Source organism: Siniperca chuatsi, linkage group LG23, assembly GCF_020085105.1.
Source record: "Siniperca chuatsi isolate FFG_IHB_CAS linkage group LG23, ASM2008510v1, whole genome shotgun sequence".
Classification (NCBI taxonomy): domain Eukaryota; kingdom Metazoa; phylum Chordata; class Actinopteri; order Centrarchiformes; family Sinipercidae; genus Siniperca; species Siniperca chuatsi.
This window is the reverse complement of record NC_058064.1, coordinates 5,783,913-5,800,736: the sequence shown is the minus strand read 5'-3', so window position 1 is coordinate 5,800,736 and position 16,824 is coordinate 5,783,913. Positions and strand designations below refer to the sequence as shown.

At 39.3% G+C, this 16,824-nt stretch overlaps 2 protein-coding genes and 1 long non-coding RNA gene across 6 annotated transcripts in view; 2 read left to right on the top strand and 1 right to left on the bottom strand.

The window, feature by feature from the left end:
• Positions 1-691: 691 nt before the first annotated feature.
• Positions 692-9,185, top strand: LOC122871206 (NADH-cytochrome b5 reductase 3). Its single transcript, XM_044186019.1, has 9 exons — positions 692-852; positions 1,121-1,246; positions 1,424-1,496; positions 2,342-2,448; positions 2,541-2,670; positions 2,794-2,877; positions 6,446-6,531; positions 6,664-6,763; positions 8,431-9,185. The coding sequence occupies exons 1-9, from the start codon at positions 832-834 to the stop codon at positions 8,601-8,603; spliced, it is 900 nt and encodes a 299-aa protein (XP_044041954.1). The 5' UTR covers positions 692-831; the 3' UTR covers positions 8,604-9,185.
• The window catches only part of ppfibp1a (PPFIA binding protein 1a), a 54,098-nt gene continuing 45,239 nt past the window's right edge, over positions 7,966-16,824 (bottom strand). For all 4 annotated transcript variants that reach the window (XM_044186012.1, XM_044186011.1, XM_044186013.1 and 1 more), the window contains 15 exons: positions 16,591-16,709; positions 16,302-16,378; positions 15,348-15,402; positions 14,777-14,930; positions 13,710-13,845; positions 13,499-13,618; positions 13,174-13,324; positions 12,256-12,367; positions 12,085-12,173; positions 11,772-11,894; positions 11,536-11,661; positions 11,046-11,234; positions 10,301-10,459; positions 10,105-10,170; positions 7,966-9,951 (listed from right to left, as the gene is read on the bottom strand). In XM_044186012.1, coding sequence (XP_044041947.1) covers positions 9,859-9,951; positions 10,105-10,170; positions 10,301-10,459; positions 11,046-11,234; positions 11,536-11,661; positions 11,772-11,894; positions 12,085-12,173; positions 12,256-12,367; positions 13,174-13,324; positions 13,499-13,618; positions 13,710-13,845; positions 14,777-14,930; positions 15,348-15,402; positions 16,302-16,378; positions 16,591-16,709 — 1,769 coding nt within the window. In that variant the 3' untranslated portion in view covers positions 7,966-9,858. The remainder of the gene's footprint in view (positions 9,952-10,104; positions 10,171-10,300; positions 10,460-11,045; positions 11,235-11,535; positions 11,662-11,771; positions 11,895-12,084; positions 12,174-12,255; positions 12,368-13,173; positions 13,325-13,498; positions 13,619-13,709; positions 13,846-14,776; positions 14,931-15,347; positions 15,403-16,301; positions 16,379-16,590; positions 16,710-16,824) is intronic.
• LOC122871207 lies at positions 13,463-14,273 on the top strand. Its single transcript, XR_006376817.1, has 2 exons — positions 13,463-13,597; positions 13,756-14,273. It is a non-coding gene; the product is annotated as an uncharacterized LOC122871207 (long non-coding RNA).

The following is a 16,824-nucleotide window of genomic DNA, read 5'->3' as shown; positions in this document are numbered from 1 at the left end:
TTAAGCACCAAAATGACCAGATATGACATAACTGTGATTATTTTCCTAGTGTCAGTTGTTATTTTAAACATGCTCAAAACTTTCAGGATTCAGTTATGATAAACTAGGTACTAGGTACTATTTACACCATACATAAATACAAACTACATTTTAGCCTGAGTGCTCCACTGGTTTGATTTTTAATGGCTTGCTGCAGTCCATTACTGCTGTTTCTGTGGTCTACATTAAAAATGAAATGAACCACATTGTGTCATGTTCATTTGGTGCCAATGGATAATACTGTCCCTAATGTTTGGCCTCATAAAACTCCCCATACACGTGTTTCTGTGACAACTGTTAATTATGGACTTTTATTCTGGGAAGTCCAGGCGTTTTCTCCGTTTTGTTTTGTTTATTGAAGATTTTTATTCTGAAAATCCAGGAATGGAAATGTGGAAATGACGTTTGCGCTTCAGGTTCGTCAAGGCAGCTAGCATTAGCCGTTATCATACCGGAAATGTGCAAGGGCAGTTTCTACGTAACGATTGGTCATTTGAAAAACTATCAAGACCGTTTTATTTCAGGGTGAATAAACAAATGAAAACGTATTTCTTATTTGTCATTAAATATATTTATTGTTATAACCGACGTGCTGGGTGTTATTTAAAAATGACGCATTATTTTCCAAACAATGCTTTTATTTTCAAAACAGTGACCGGATGTGTATATTTGCTCTAGCTAGCTTGACAGCATTACATGACGGCGTGTACCACCGTCACAGCTGCAGTAAACTCATCTGGCGCTGCTTTCTGCATTGACAAACGACCTACCAGCTGCTGAACATAACTGAAAATGCTGTCCTACATCATTGGTGTAAGTATACCATAATGAAAATTAGCCAGACTTATTTTATTTTAGCTAATTCCTTTGCGTTAGCTAAGGCTAACATTAGCTAACGTTTAGTTTTCCTAACCAAGTTTTTTCAGGCCTTCCCACAGCCATGACTCATTTCTCCTGTTAGGGATTAAACAAAAATGACTTCACTTAAGTTAGACAACGCCCCACAGAGGTCTCAAACAGTTGGTAGCTAATGCTAACTGGTGGTGGTCTGAGTCACTCTCGCTTTTGGCCTTTATCACAGCTCATCCGAGGCGGCTTTGACGGCATCATCAACCTCATCTTCAGACTTTTCTTCTCAAAGAGGAGACCAGCCATCACCTTAGAGGACCCCAGCATTAAGTATGCACTTCGGCTGTTGGACAAACAGGTAACCAGTCTGGACATCACTGTATAAACCCTGGACTCTGCAAAAAACTGCTGCAGTAAATGGTCTGTTTGGAAACGCAGCAGATGCGTTCATGCGCCACCGCTGCTCTCTGTTTATATGTGCATGCTTTTTCAATGCAAACTCTGACAAACTCTTGTGTGTTTGTTGCATGTGCAGATTGTCAGTCATGACACAAGGAAGTTTCGCTTTGCTCTGCCTTCTCCTGATCACGTCCTCGGTCTCCCTGTCGGTCAGTATGTGCACTCATAAAATCATTATCAATATTTAACACATGCAAACTACTGTAGCACTAATCACAATCCTTAAGAGAATGAATGCTGTTTGTAGTATTATTTTTCTAAATTTATCTTTATTGAAAACAGTCAAACTCAAAAGACAAATCATCGTGCCAAGGAATTAAATTATACCATTACACAATTAAATAAAAGGTTGTAGGATGGTACGGAGAGCTTCTTCTGTTCACTGGAAATACATTAATGTCATCTATTAAGAGAGGAAGAGGGGGGAAATGAAGACAAAAAACAAAGGTGTGCATACATTCAAGTAATTTGATGTACATTCTTATTTTGCAACTTAACTAAAGAATTAGAGTAAAGGTGAATATAATTATGAAAGTGAGTAGGTTTTCTCTCATCCACATTTCATTAGATGTATATGGAATTTGGAATATAATGAAATTATAAACAGTTATCAGGGCTGCAACTAATAATTTTTAAAATTGTCTATTAATCTGCAGGTTCTTTTCTCTCTTTATCGTTTAGTATTTGAAATGTCAAAAAATTGTAGAAAAATGCCCATCACAATTTCTCAGAGCCCAATGTGCCGTCTTCAGATTGCTCTTTTTATCCGACCATCAGTCCAAAACCCAAAGATATTCAGTTTACTGTCATTAATGACCAAAAAAAAAGTGAATCCTCACTTTTGAGAAACTAGAACCAGAGACTGTTTAGCATTTTTGTTTACAAAATTACTGAAACGCTTATTCAATTTATCAAAATTGTTGCTGATTAGTAGTAATCAAGCACATCTGATATGAAGCTGCTGACATCATCTCATCTGTGTTTTCCTTTCCAGGGCAGCATATTTATTTGTCTGCGAGAATAGACGGGAATCTGGTCGTCCGTCCGTATACGCCAGTGTCCAGTGATGATGACAAAGGCTATGTGGACTTGGTGGTGAAGGTATTGCCTTAAGGAAAGTTGTTTCCGTGTATATGTGTAGGTGTCATTTTATTTTTTCTAAACCAATTTCTTCTGTTGTCTCTTGTTAACAGATTTACTTTAAAGGCGTTAATCCCAAATTCCCCGAGGGTGGGAAGATGAGTCAGTACTTGGAGAGCCTCAGACTCAACGACACTATTGACTTCAGAGGACCCAGTGGTCTTCTTGTTTACAAGGGCAAAGGTGAGCACCATAACCTGATGTCCTGACCTGATGTGTAGGTGAAAAGATGTGATGTTTGTAGTCAGTTATGATACAAACTGAGCTTCAGCTGCCTGATCTGATGCTGTAACTTTCCCTCCACAGGAGTTTTTGCCATTCAACCAGATAAAAAGTCCCCAGCTGTGACCAAGACAGCCCAAAATGTAGGCATGATTGCTGGAGGGACAGGTAAGTGAAACCTCTAGTCTCATCTATAAAAGCTTTGGGTTTTTCAACCAGGAAATTGTTTAGCACAGTTTTGTTTTCTCGGTTAAGTGATGATTAGTTTGGTCTTTAAATGACAACTAAACTCAAGTTGCTTGTTTTTTCTGACCAACAGTCTTAAACCTAAAGATATAATCCATTGTAGTGTAGAGCTCTACAGTGGCATCTGGAAAATATTTACAGCGCTTCACTTTTTCCACATTATGTTATGTTACAGCCTTATTCCAAAATGGATTAAATTCATTATTTTCCTCAGAATTCTACAAACAATACCCCATAATGACAACATGAAAGAAGTTTGTTCGAAATCTTTGCAAATTTACTAAAAATAAATAAATCAGGTGCATCCTGTTTCCACTGATCATACTTGAGATGTTTCTACAACTTGATTGGAGTCACCTGTGGTAAATTCAGTTGATTGGACATGATTTGGAAAGGCACACACCTGTCTATATAAGGTACCATGTCAGAGCACAAACAAAGCCATGAAGTCCAAGGAATTGTCTGTAGACCCCCGAGACAGGATTGTATCGAGGCACAGATCTGGGGAAGGGTACAGAAAAATTTCTGCAGCATTGAAGGTCCCAATGAGCCCAGTGGCCTCCATCATCCGTAAATGGAAGAAGTTTGGAACCACCAGGACTCTTCCCAGAGCTGGCCGCCCGGCTAAACTGAGCGATCGGGGGAGAAGGGCCTTAGTCAGGGAGGTGACCAAGAACCTGATGGTCACTCTGACAGAGCTCCATCATTTCTCTGTGGAGAGAGGAGAACCTTCCAGAAGAACAACCATCTCTGCAGAACTCCACCAATCAGGCCTGTATGGTAGAGGGGCCAGACGGAAGCCCCTCCTCAGTAAAAGGCACATGACAGTTCGCCTGGAGTTTGCCAAAAGGCACCTGAAGGAGTCTCAGACCATGAGAAACTAAATTCTCTGGTCTGATGAAACAAAGATTGAACTCTTTGGCCTGAATGGCAAGCCATGTCTGGAGGACACCAGGCACCGCTCATCACCTGGCCAATACCGTCCCTACAGTGAAGCATGGTGGTGGCAGCGTCATGCTGTGTGGATGTTTTTCAGCGGCAGGGACTGGGAGACTGGTCAGGGTCGAGGGAAAGATGAATGCAGCAATGTACAGAAACATCCTTAATGAAAACCTGCTCCAGAGCGCTCTGGACCTCAGACTGGGGCGAAGGTTCATCTTCCAACAGGACAACGACCCTAAGCACACAGCCAAGATACCAAAGGAGTGGCTGCGGGACTCTGTGAATGTCCCTGAGTGGCCCAGCCAGAGCCCAGACTGGAACCTGGCTGAACATCTCTGGAGAGATCTGAAAATGGCTGTGCACCGACGCTCCCCATCCAACCTGATGGAGCTTGAGAGGTCCTGCAAAGAAGAATGGGAGAAACTGCCCAAAAATAGTGTGCTGAGCTTGTAGCATCATACTCAAAAATACTTGAGGCTGTAATTGGTGCCAAAGGTGCTTCAATGAAGTACTTCACTGCTGTGAATACTTATGTACACGTGATTTATTTTATTTATTTATTTATTTTTAGTAAATTTGCAAAGATTTCAAACAAACTTCTTTCATGTTGTCATTATGGGGTATTGTTTGTAGAATTCTGAGGAAAATAATGAATTTAATCCATTTTGGAATAAGGCTGTAACATAACACAATGTGGAAAAAGTGAAGCGCTGTGAATACTTTCCGGTTGCACTGTAACTAACAATTATTTTCCTTACCGATTTTAATTTGCTGATTTTTATTTTTTCTATTTATCGTTTAGTCTATAAAATGTCAGAAAATAGGGAAAATGTATCCATTCAGGTTTGCGTCTTCAAATGTTTTGTTTTGTCTGACCAACAGTCAAAAACACTAAAATATTCAATTTACAATCACATTAAACAGAGAGAAGCAAGAAATCTTCATATTTAAGAGGCTGAAAACAGCAAATTCAAATGATTAAACGATTATCAAACTGTTTGCCGATAATTTTCTGACTAATTGTTGCATCTCTAGTTTACTACCACTTAAGATAAATAAAAGCAACAAATGCTAACATTTATGAAGCTCAAACTAGGGAATATTTGCCTTTTTTTTTTAAACGATTACTTAAACGATAAATCGATTACTTTTCTGTTGCTTAAGTAATCTTTTAATTGACTAAAAGTTTTAGCTCCTAATAATATAATTACTATAATTTACTGATGTTAGCTGGAAAATACTAATACAATACTAATTTCATGCTTGGACTAGAATTTATCTGAAGTACATTTTTATCAACTACAAAAACACCTGGTACAGTGCCAACCTCTGATGTTGCTGAACCATTCTTCACCAGTTAAAAAAAGGGAAGCTGTTGAAGTCAGGAAACTTTAAAATGCAGAGTACTGCTGGAGGAAGCGCACCAAACTTGAAACACATTGCTGCCAGTTCTTCATCTCAATAAGTGCCTTGGTTTGTGCACATATTCAGCATATTAAATGTTTTCACTTTTCTGCATTCAAGGGCTACTCTCCTTTTTTTTTTTTTTTTTTTTTTTTTTTTGGATTGCTGAACCAGAGCCTTCATAAGACTTCGTGTTTGTTTTAGCTGTTGGGTTCAAAGTTTGTTTCCCAACAGTTTGGCACTTATTTGCAATGCTGTTAAGCAGCAAAAATGTCCCATGTGTTTGCTTTTTACACAAGTACATAAATGCAGTTTAGTAGCTATGGTTACAAATACACTATGTGGTCAAAAGTATATGGACACCCTTATATGGTTGTTAGACTCATTTCAAAATCATGGGCATTGATATGCTGCTCTGACAGCCTCCACTCTCCTGGGAAGGCTTTCCACAAGATTTTGTAACCTGGTTGCGTTTGTGAAGTTGGAGACTGATGTTGGGCAATAAAGTCTGGCTCACGGTCGGCGTTCCAGTTGATCCCAAAGGTGCTGGATGGTGTTGAGGTCAGGGCTCTCTGCAGGCCAGTCAACTTAGAAAGCCATTTCTTTATAGACCTGGCTTTGTGCACATGGGCATTGTCATGTTGGAAAAGGAAACTGCCAAACTGTTGCTACAAAGCTACACAGTATTGAGAACCTATTTCCTGAATTGTTACTATGAGTGATTAGATCCCACATGAACACACTATTTTCTTAAAACAGTTTATGGTTATTTCACATGGGAGATTTTTGTATTTCTCTTTTTCTTCTCACTGGTTTGGAGTGAGGGGGGCTCGTTTGGGTTGTTTGGTCACCGTCAATCATATCTGATCAAACCACACAGCTGATCTGCTTCATAAGGACTGCATGTTAAACGTTGTAATTTTTAACTTTCAGTATTGCTGTATTTTAGTCATGAATATGTTGTGTTATAGAGAAATACTTAAGATTTGAAGCCAAGTTTTCAGGGGCTTTGAGATTTTTCTTAATTGGAACCAAGCGGCTTAGCCCAAACCAAAAGAACACACAGATGTCCACATACTCTATGTATAATGAAGGTAATTCTATGTCTAAAGCCAAAAATATGACCTTTTGTGTTTTCTTACAGGAATCACTCCCATGTTGCAGCTCATCACAGCTATGATGAAGGATCCACAGGACAAGACAGTGTGTCACCTGTTGTTTGCCAACCAGGTCAGTTTCATTAGCCAGGATCACATGATGCAAGTTATTTGTTTTCCTGTATAATTGGGAAGGAGTGGATTATATTTAAACAGAGGTGGAATGTAAGAGTGCTGAAACATGGTTCGTCCTGTCCCGTCACAGACTGAGAAAGACATCCTGTTGAGACCAGAGCTGGAAGAGATTCAAGTCAACAACCCGGACCGGTTCAGGCTGTGGTTCACCTTGGACAAAGCACCTGAAGGTAAGTTCAAGACTGATATGCAGTTTGTTCGCAGATTTTGACAACATATACTGCGGTCACTCACTCACATCTCAGGTGTTGGATGCTCTCACGCAGACCAGCTTTTAGTCAATAGGAAATTTTGTCCACACCATCAGCAGCATTGTCATTGAATTTTATACCTGTGATATTGTTCTGATATTTCCCATGTTCTTGTATCTAGGGCTGCAACTAACAGTTTTCATTATTGATTAATTGACTAATTTGGTCCATAAAATGGTATAAAACGTCCATCACAAGTACAAAGAACCCAAGGTGATGTTCAAAAACAGCTTGTTTTATCAGAAAAGAACCCAAAAATATTCAGTTTATTATGTAAGACTAAGAAAACTAGCACAGATTGGCATTTGAGAAGCTAGAACCAGTGACTCTGTGGCATTTTTGCTTAAAACATGATTTAAACAATTAACCAATTTTTAAAAATCAATTAATTAATCGACTAAATGTTTCAGCTTTATTTGGATCTATCTATTTCTGTCATGTATTGTGGCCTTTTTGCCGACCCTAGGAAGAAAATAGTTGGTAATGTTTTGCTCTGAGGCGTCTGTGGTGTTTGTTTGGCTGTGATCATGTGATTGTTTAATTTTGAGTCCCACCCAGTCCTCATCAATCATAGGAGTCCTTATTGGTTACAGCAGAAGTACAGTGTAATACTATATAGAGCTTAAACAATCAGTCGGCAACTATTTCGATAAATGATTAATCCTTTAGGGCATTTTTTATTTATTTAAAAGTACAAAGGGTTTCTCAGAAAAGTATACTTAAAGTATCAAAGTAATTAATGTAAATATGATTGGATGTAATAGCTTAATGTTGTAATTTGTCAATGTGTAGCCAGTTTTAGATACTGTATACACAGGGTGGTTTAACAGTAAAGAACTGAATCATATTGTATCATATTTTGCATGTAAAAAAATCTAAATCTGAAAAGTCATTAGTAACAGGTCATTTAAAAACTACAATATTTCTCTCTGAAATGTAGTGAGGTTTGAAGTATAAAATGAAAATACTCAAAGTACAAATATCTCAAATCTGTACTTGTTTGCACTTAGTGGTATATTAACATTAATATAGGCCCATTCTCAATAAAAGCCAACAGGTGCTCTGCAGACTGACAGGTTAATATTTAACTTAAAATAAACAATGAATACAATCTAATACAGTGATGTTCAATGTGTTTATTTCATTTTCTTCTGAATTAAAATTGGCTCATATTTGATGTGAACAAGGACAAACAAAACAAGGCTGCAGGCATTTAACTGGGACTCCAGGGATGAGAGGGCCAGATCACACATGTAAACATATGATGTTGGGAACGTGTAATACCACAGTAAATGGATATCCATCGTGCTGTTAGAGTAGGTTTTTTTTTGGCTGAGATCAGCGCTCCTTTGAGCTCTCTTTACTCTGTTACTATGACAACTGGCTGAGTTGTCATAAGCTGCGGCATTTAAAAAAAGTTTCTAATGTAGTGATTATTTGTTTTCTTCTGTTTTGATAACATAAAACTTGGTTAATGTAAATGTTGTAAAATCTTGCAGCACCCACTTTAGGTTACACTATGTTAAATGAGGCCTTGAATGATACAATTGGATGGAAAGTTTAACGGGGCCTTTTCTGTGTTTCAGACTGGGAGTACAGCCAAGGCTTCATCAGTGAAGACATGGTGAGGGAACACCTGCCGCCTCCCAGTGACGACACTCTCATCCTGATGTGTGGACCTCCGCCTATGATCCAGTTCGCCTGCAACCCCAACCTGGACAAAGTCGGCCACTCCAGTAGCCGCACGTTCAACTTCTAGATGTCCGTCCACACCGAGGAGTTGAGGTTTGGGCATATAAGGGCGTCCAGTTATTATTTTCTATACCCTGAAAGCATTAAAGCACTCGTACAGTTGCAGTGGGTATTGCACTATATTTACACCATATTTATCATGCAACAGCACAGACCAGTTCTTGTAATGAGTAAGTGTCATGGAAGGGCAGGAAATGGTTAATATGAGCTTGACGAGTATGTAGAGGATGTTTCTGATGGAGAACGGATGTTCAGACTGTTGGCTTGGAAATGAGGATGTGAGTCTTAATCTGTCGCAAACACTCCCTACTGTTGTGCTATGGCCTCATTTTGGTTTCAGTATCAGGAGTTGAAGTTCACTGGCTGTTTTCTGAGTGCCTTAACACTTTGCAAAGCTTTTTTATGCACAGTTAAAAGAATTGTGGCCACTTGCTTAATCTATACAGAACTGTATTAATTATTCCATTACTGCTGTTGAGAATGTGTTTAGAGTTATCTATTGTGACGTCAAAGATGTCAATATTTTGCTAAAACGTGATGTTACTGATAAGATGTCTTTGCTGCAACATAAAAATCTATTGCTATTGAATTTTTGATGCTTTGCTATTTTGTGTTAGGATTGCTCTATAGGACTCTGTCAAACCCGTAAATAATTTACAAGTGTTTGATTATAACTGTATCATCTCCCTGAGCAGTTTAAGGGAGATGCATTTTATCAAAAAAAACTTAAAAATGACTTTGGTTTCCATGTTTACTTCCAGTCATGCTAAGAGTTAAATGAGAGGATCAATAGCTTAACAAAGACTAAACGCAGATGGAAAAACTTATCAGTCTTTTCACCAAAATGTCAAACTATTCTTTGAGTGTGGGACCTCAACATCTGTACAGAAACAGGGTCCTGGATGGATGATACATACTAATCAGCTGTTCAGTGAGGTCTATGTACAGTGTAACAGGGACACTTAAACACTGCAGTAAAAAATAAATTTAATTGTACATTTTCAATAATGTGAGCGCCACATACATAATTCCATAGTATTGGAGTGGGGCTGTAATTTGAAGGAACTTAACGTACCACAAAAATTAATCTTACTACACTAAGAAACGCAGCTGAGGGAGAAAAAACAAAACAAATGCTTGAATAATAAAATCTTGCATTTTCAGTTCATGCACTATATTTTGGACAGCTTCAATAAATATGGTCATGAAAGATACTGTAAAAACATCTCACATGTTCTACTACAAAGTGTTGCCACAGCATCTCAAACACCAGAGTTATCTATGGTTTCTGCCGCGTCGTCTTCTGGAGGGCAGACAGAGATCTGCGGAAAAAACTTGTCGTCCTTCAGCATGCTCTGAAACACAGGACCAGAGAGAATGAAAGGAAAGATTATCTCAGGCTCAATTATTGTTGGTCATTCTTCTAGGCCCCATTTTATTAAAAAAAAAAGATAAAAACAACTCGTCAGGTGTTATGGACTGTACAGTCATGCAGGTCAGCGTCTCACCGTCAGATTGTTGATTCCCTCAGAAAATGCTCCTATCTGTCTAACAGTCCCTTCAGAGTCTTCCATCTGCCACAAACAGGAAACAAAGAAATTCATTCAAAAAGCTTTAATCACAAGCTAAAGTAACTCTTACTGATATTGTGTTAAGAAATCCAGTCGTATGAAAGAAGCTATAGAAGTAGAGGTATCTCCATACCTGTTCCAGGTGGTCCAGGTTTTCCTCATAGATCTGGACGCCCCTCTGGAAGCTGCTGCTCTTGGGCATTTCCACATTCATGGGACAAACGTACTCCTCACCATCATCCTGACGTTTCTTCCTTAAAGTGCCGAAACCACCGAATGATAGGCGTCTGGGCTGGGGGAGGAAGGAGGAGACAATAAGCAGTTGGTCATCATGGGGTTTTGCTCCAATTTCAAGTAGAGCTGAAACAATTAGTCGATTAATTGATTACAGCAATTTTTCAAAAAAGCCAAACATTCCCTAGGTCCAGCTTCTCACTTGAGGATTTACTGCATTTCTGTGTCGTTTGAGTTTTGGACTGTTGGTCAACTTGCTCTCTTGTTGAGCGTTAGATGAGAAGATTGACACCACTCATACATGTCCATTCAATATGAAGTTGGAGCTAGAAGGCGACTAGCTTAGCATAAAGCCTGGCTCTGTTAGAATATATATTATATCTTGTTATTATTCTTACACTTCAGTTTTTGTTTGTAAAGATAATTAGTGAGCTTTAGAGGTGCTGGTAGGCACCTGTTCAACAACAAGCCAATATTCATCAAGAAAAGACTAAAATCCACCTAATGTTTCAGTTGAGTGACAATGTGTGGGAAATACCTTGCAGAAAGGCTGCAGGAGGACAAAATAAGTTTTATTCAGATATTAAGACAAACTGAAGCTAACTTCACAGTGACAGAGAGGGATTTGTTTGTGATGCAGTTACCTTGACCTTGGCAGTGGCGGTGAGGACATTGTAGTCTGGGTTTTCCAGACAGTCCTGTTTGAGCCGCTGCGCCTCAGAGCCGATAAGCAGGTGGAAATGTGTTGCCAGGTGGCGTCTCAGCAGGGTTTTGTTGGGAGGAATGTTGAGCAGAAGGGCGAGAGCTTCCACGTTGAAGCGAGGCTCCAACACCTTCAGAGCGTGCAGACATTTGAGAAATCATCATGTTGAGGTCAAAAAGGGAAACTGAACAGAGAACAAAGTTGTTGTTTTTTTTTGTTTTTTTTTTTAAATACAAAACTAGTGGTGTCTTTCTAAAATCAGGCTGATGCAGCATACTGTACAAAAGGGTGCATTTAAACAGGACCACGATGAAATAAGTAAACTTTTTGTCTTGCATCTTATCCTGGACAGTTTGTTGTTTGCCAACACACTGTATACCAGGTTTTTGTTCAATTTCATCTAATCCTGGTCCTGACCCCAGCCCTCTCACCATCAGCCCTCCATGAACACCACTGCCCCTCAGATTTGGAGCGTATTCTGCCAAATCCACAGACCGGAGCCACTCCATCACTCTGTGGTTGGTCCACTGGGAGATCTCTGCTGGTGTGATATTGTTCTGGACAACGACAAGCGAATAAAAATACAGACTTCAGGCGCAGATACATCCAAAACAACTTTAAAACAAAACAAAGAGAAGAGTTTTGGTTGTGGCTTCCTGTGTGATACCTCATCAGAGGGTCGTCGCCTAAGACAGTTGGGTTCGTAGGAGTTGAGGCGGAGGACCTGAATGGCCCTCTTGATGCTGAGATGATGGAGAACACTGCCCACCTTCAGAGACAGCAAGTCCTCCTGGGCCACAGGATCAAACAACAGAGTTATCACAAAGTCACGTCACCTGAATGATTTATTCAGTGGGAAGGTTCAGTCAGAATATAAAAGTATTATTAGGAAGACTTTTTGCAATGTCAAGGAGTTTTACAAGCTTCCACACAAGCTCCAGTGCAACGTGACAAGGTTTAAAAAAGTTCTGGCAGCTCACCACCGTCATGTAGTGCAGCATGCGTCCGTCAACACGAGCCTCATCAAAGTGACTTTTGTACTGCGGGAGGCCAATGTCATCCAGCCACCCTGAAATAAACATTTAATGTAAATTAAAAGTCGTGGGGGAAAAGTACAGTCATTCAGTCAGTCAAGATGACGTCACACTCACTGGTCACCCAGTTGTGGTCCAGTTTGCCCTTGAGATCGTCCTCCTCTGACCCGAGAGCCTGCAGAGCCAGCTGCAACTTCTTCCTGTGGAGAGGCTGCTTCATGCACAACTCCTGATCAGGTAAACAGGAACACAACATCATACACAGGAAACTTCTACAGGCAGCAGCAAGCAGTGCTGGAAGAAGTACTCAGTGTAGAAATACTCTGTTACACGTAAAAGTACAAAAGTATTAGCATCAAAATATACTTAAAGTACCAAAAGTAAAAGTAGTCGTCATGCAGAATGGCCCATTTCTGAATATGAATATTATTTCATTATTAATGCATTAATGTTGCAGCTGGTAAAGGTGGAGCTAATTAATTACTTTATGTACTGCTGGGAAGCTTTTGAATTTTCCCCCCAGGGATCAAGTCTTAATCTTAAATTATGATGTATTATTATAGGTTATTAGTTGACTATATTTTATACTATTAATCTGAATTTGCAAACTAAGTACTAACTAAAAGTTATCAAATACTTTATATTGAAGTATAAAGTAGCAGAAAATGGAAATACTAAAATAAAGTACAAGTACCTCAGAATTGTACTTGAGTAAATGTACTTAGTTACTTTCCACCACAGGCAACAAGTAATATAGTGTGAGTAAAATGTCAGTAATACTGCCATATCCCATGTCTTCCCTTTGGCCTTGTCCAAACTAAGATTTGAAAAGTTAACAGTGAGTTTTGGAAGACTAGACTTGGGCTAGGAAGGTAAAAACTAAGATTTGGATATCTTCAATAACATCTTTGTACTCATAATGTTTGTAGTTTAACAGTATTTTAAATGCTGCGTTTTGAAACAGATTTTGGATAAAGAAACAATGTATTGCTGTGACACCCTAAAACTTCACATGGCTACTGGTGCCTCCCCTACCTTCTCCAGATCATGTTGGGATGCCTGCAGTAGTGTTTGTCCTGATTTGATCCAGCTCTGTCCCTGGGCAACATATAACCCGAGGCCCTGCTCATGCAGCCACGCACAAACATCATCTTTACTCCACCGTGAGAAAGGAACATCAACAACACTGAAAGGGACAGAGAAGGAATATTGATCACAGTAAATCAACTGGTATAACCTTGACAAAACAAACATGTCTGTTTAGGAGACATACAGAGGCAACTGTTGCTGATAAAGAACAGCATTCAATATTTACAGTGGCTGGTAGATGTAAGACTGCATTATAAGTCATAATACCTACTTGTGTTTAGATTCACGCGACCAGCCGAGTCGAGGGCCGGCTGTGGCTCTGACTCCGCCCCTCCTGAACTCCATCTCTGCATCATCAAGGTTGAAGGAGGTAGAGTGACTCCTCTTTAGTCTGCAGGAGTATCACAATTTTTTAAAAAAAAGGACCAAAAATAATCGTTTTATATTATTTAAAATACAGCTGACAAACCCCTGAATGTTACCTGCCAAAGAATTTCCTGAAGCCTTTGGACTTCTTTTTGGTTTCAGGTGAGGACGGCAGAGGAGCTCCATCATGGGATTTTCGTGGAGGAACGCCGGCCAAGTCCAGGTGCTCTGTGCCTTTACGTTCTGCCTCAGCTGTAAAAATAGTTATATAAACATTAACATGACAACAAACGTACTTCAACGAGGCTGCACATCTGAGAACAGATCAGATTTTGCCCAAACTCAGCAATAAAGGACTGTAAGCTTCAAACAAAACAGCATAACTACAGAAGCACTACTACGACCCGATGTTAAACTAAAAAAATAAGGAATTTAACATGAGCATTACAACTGACACCACCCATGCAAAAGACTAGTTAACTACTATGACACAACTTACAGATTCTCATTTACAATGAATGAGAAATATGTCACAACTGGCAAGTACCATCAAAACGGCTTCATTGCAGATGGTTTAAAGACATGGATAAGGGACAACTGGACAGAATTACCTCACACCAGAGCAAGCTAAAAGAAACTCTTGAAAAACGTCTTTGCAATGATAATTTAGAGCAGTGATTCCCAACTTTTCTTGTGGAATACAGTATAGTTTTAACTCAAAGCCCTTAAAAATGATTCAAATGAAACAGTCAAAGAGAAAATCATTATTTGATTGAACTGCTCACATTTTATAAATATGTAAACTGTTGAGGGGTCACAAGTAAGAGGTTGGGAACCACTTTAGAGAAAAGTTGGAAAAGATATTTATCTATCAGAACAGTATGACAGTATGTGATCATCAGACTGAGTTCATCTACAGTAAGTTAAATGGTCACATTGCAGTGTCAGTACTGTCTTTATTCACATCCAGCTGTATAATCCAGAGAAGCCATACTGCAGGCCAACAACGCCACTCTGCTCTACTGTACCTAACGCAGGTGCACTGGCACTCCAAGTGCGATCTTCACAATTTACAGAGCCGTGAAAGAAGCACAAGGATCAGTAACAAAACATGACACGTCTTAAAATAGTGAAAAATGTGATGAATTTCAGGACAGCATTGCGATTAGGAGTTCAGTATTACCCAGGTTTGGAGTGCTGGCTGCCTGTTTGCCTCCACGCAGCTTGAAGAAGCCACGTCCGAAAGAAGAACGGGCCTTCTTGGTGCCAAAACTCTCATCACTTGTAGTGTTTGCTTTGGTAGGAGGTGAGGAACCAGGTCCTACTTTATTTTTGGCCTATGAGGAAAACAAAAAACAGTAAAAAGTCAGGATATGACCAAAGATAAAGTATTTCATCTTTAAATTCAAGCAGTAAAAGAGAAAAGAAAATGTTGTTGCACCATTTAACCACTAGGTGTCAGAACAGGACTGTCTACAGGGCAGGTTCATACAGCCTGGTTGGTCTTGTGACTACATGAAGACTGATAGGAGAAGCTAATACACTCTGGCAGTTATTAATTTAAAACCAGAAGAACCTACTCACATGGATAAATTCTCCACATTCAGATTTCAATATGAAAATGATTTAACACTTAGCCTTTGAGTGTTTAAGCTACTGGAAATAATATAATTATGTTAAGCTCATGTTCTTTTATACTGTACAGTCAGGTCTTTATAGTCTATCAACAAGAGACTCAACATGCCTGCTCTTACCTGGTCAGTGCTGCTGGTTATGGCTGAGCTGCCCGGCTGTGGGACGTCCAAGGAACTGAAATAACAAGAATGAGTATTCAAGTATTTAAGTGGTTTAAGATTCCAGACATATCCTCCACATCAAGTACCATAGAAGTACTGTTACTTTGCTGACACACTATATAGTTAAACATCAGATTACTGGTGTAAAAATCTACTAGAAGAAAGAAGAAAAGAAGAGAAAAACAGTTCATGTAAAAGTGTACTGATTTCTTGTGCAAAAAGAACAAATGAGTCCTTTATTGACACAATCTTCTAGACAATGAAGTGATAACAAAGCAACATTAGATTACTCTTTTCTGCTCACTGCTTCACAATTTACAATCAATTTTAGATGTAAAGGCCATGCAGACTCATGGTGCACCCACACAGATGTTTTCACTTACGCTGCTTGATTAGACCTCTTGTCAGGACTGTGTGGGTGTGCACAGACTTTGCTTGATTAACATCTTCCTGACTCTCCATTATTATTCTTATTGGTACACAGAGTCAGGTGACCCCACGTTCCCAGCATAGCTACGCCCACCTTCCACCTGAGCAGAGGTCTAATCAGCCAGAAAAATGTAGGTATGAGACCTTAGACCTTGAATGAATGCTAAAAAAAACAAGAGATTAACAAAAAATGATTAACAATTTCGGTGACAAGAGTAATTGTTATTAGTTAATGTAACAATTAAAACTGAAATCTGAACAAAAATCTGATCTTTCAGTCACAAACTATTCATGAATATGCTTTTAGAAATGTCTGTACAAACTTTGGAAAGGTCAAACATCAGCTAGAATTAATTCATATTTTGTGCAGACATTTCAGTGTATTTAATTCCACCTATGAGACGAAATAAAGCAGAAACAAATGGATTTTAATAACATGTAGGAACAATAATTAGATCTGAAACTCAGATGACCGAGTTTTACCTTTCAGCTGTCGCCTTTAACTGTCGTTCTCTGTCCAGGTCATTCATTTCAGAAAGCACTGCTATACATGGAATAGACTGAGACAACAGAGAAAAACATGATTAACTGAACATATTTTCTAAACCGCAGAAGATTTACACAGCTCAACAAATAATAACCCAAACAGAAGCTCAGAATTCCTGAGAGAAACCATTTCAGAGTGGGAGGCTGAAATTAAACTTTTCTAAAGGAAGTCTACAGTCTGGGGTTCATCCTGTGTGAGAATTGTTTTGACAGAGGTTGTGTTTACCTCGCCAGAGCTCCTTCCTGCCTCCCCCACCAGCGCCAGGGTGATCTGATCCACCTCCATGGACACAGGAACTGCGGGATCATCTGGGATATCATCATAGTCGTCTTCCTTCAACTTCTCTGAGAGAGGACAGTTAGGATAGTCATCAGGGATGTACTGCAGCGTAAACCCAGCAAGCTCAGCTTATCCTTTTTCTATTAAAGTTTATCCACCTTTTTAGGCTGCCATAAACAT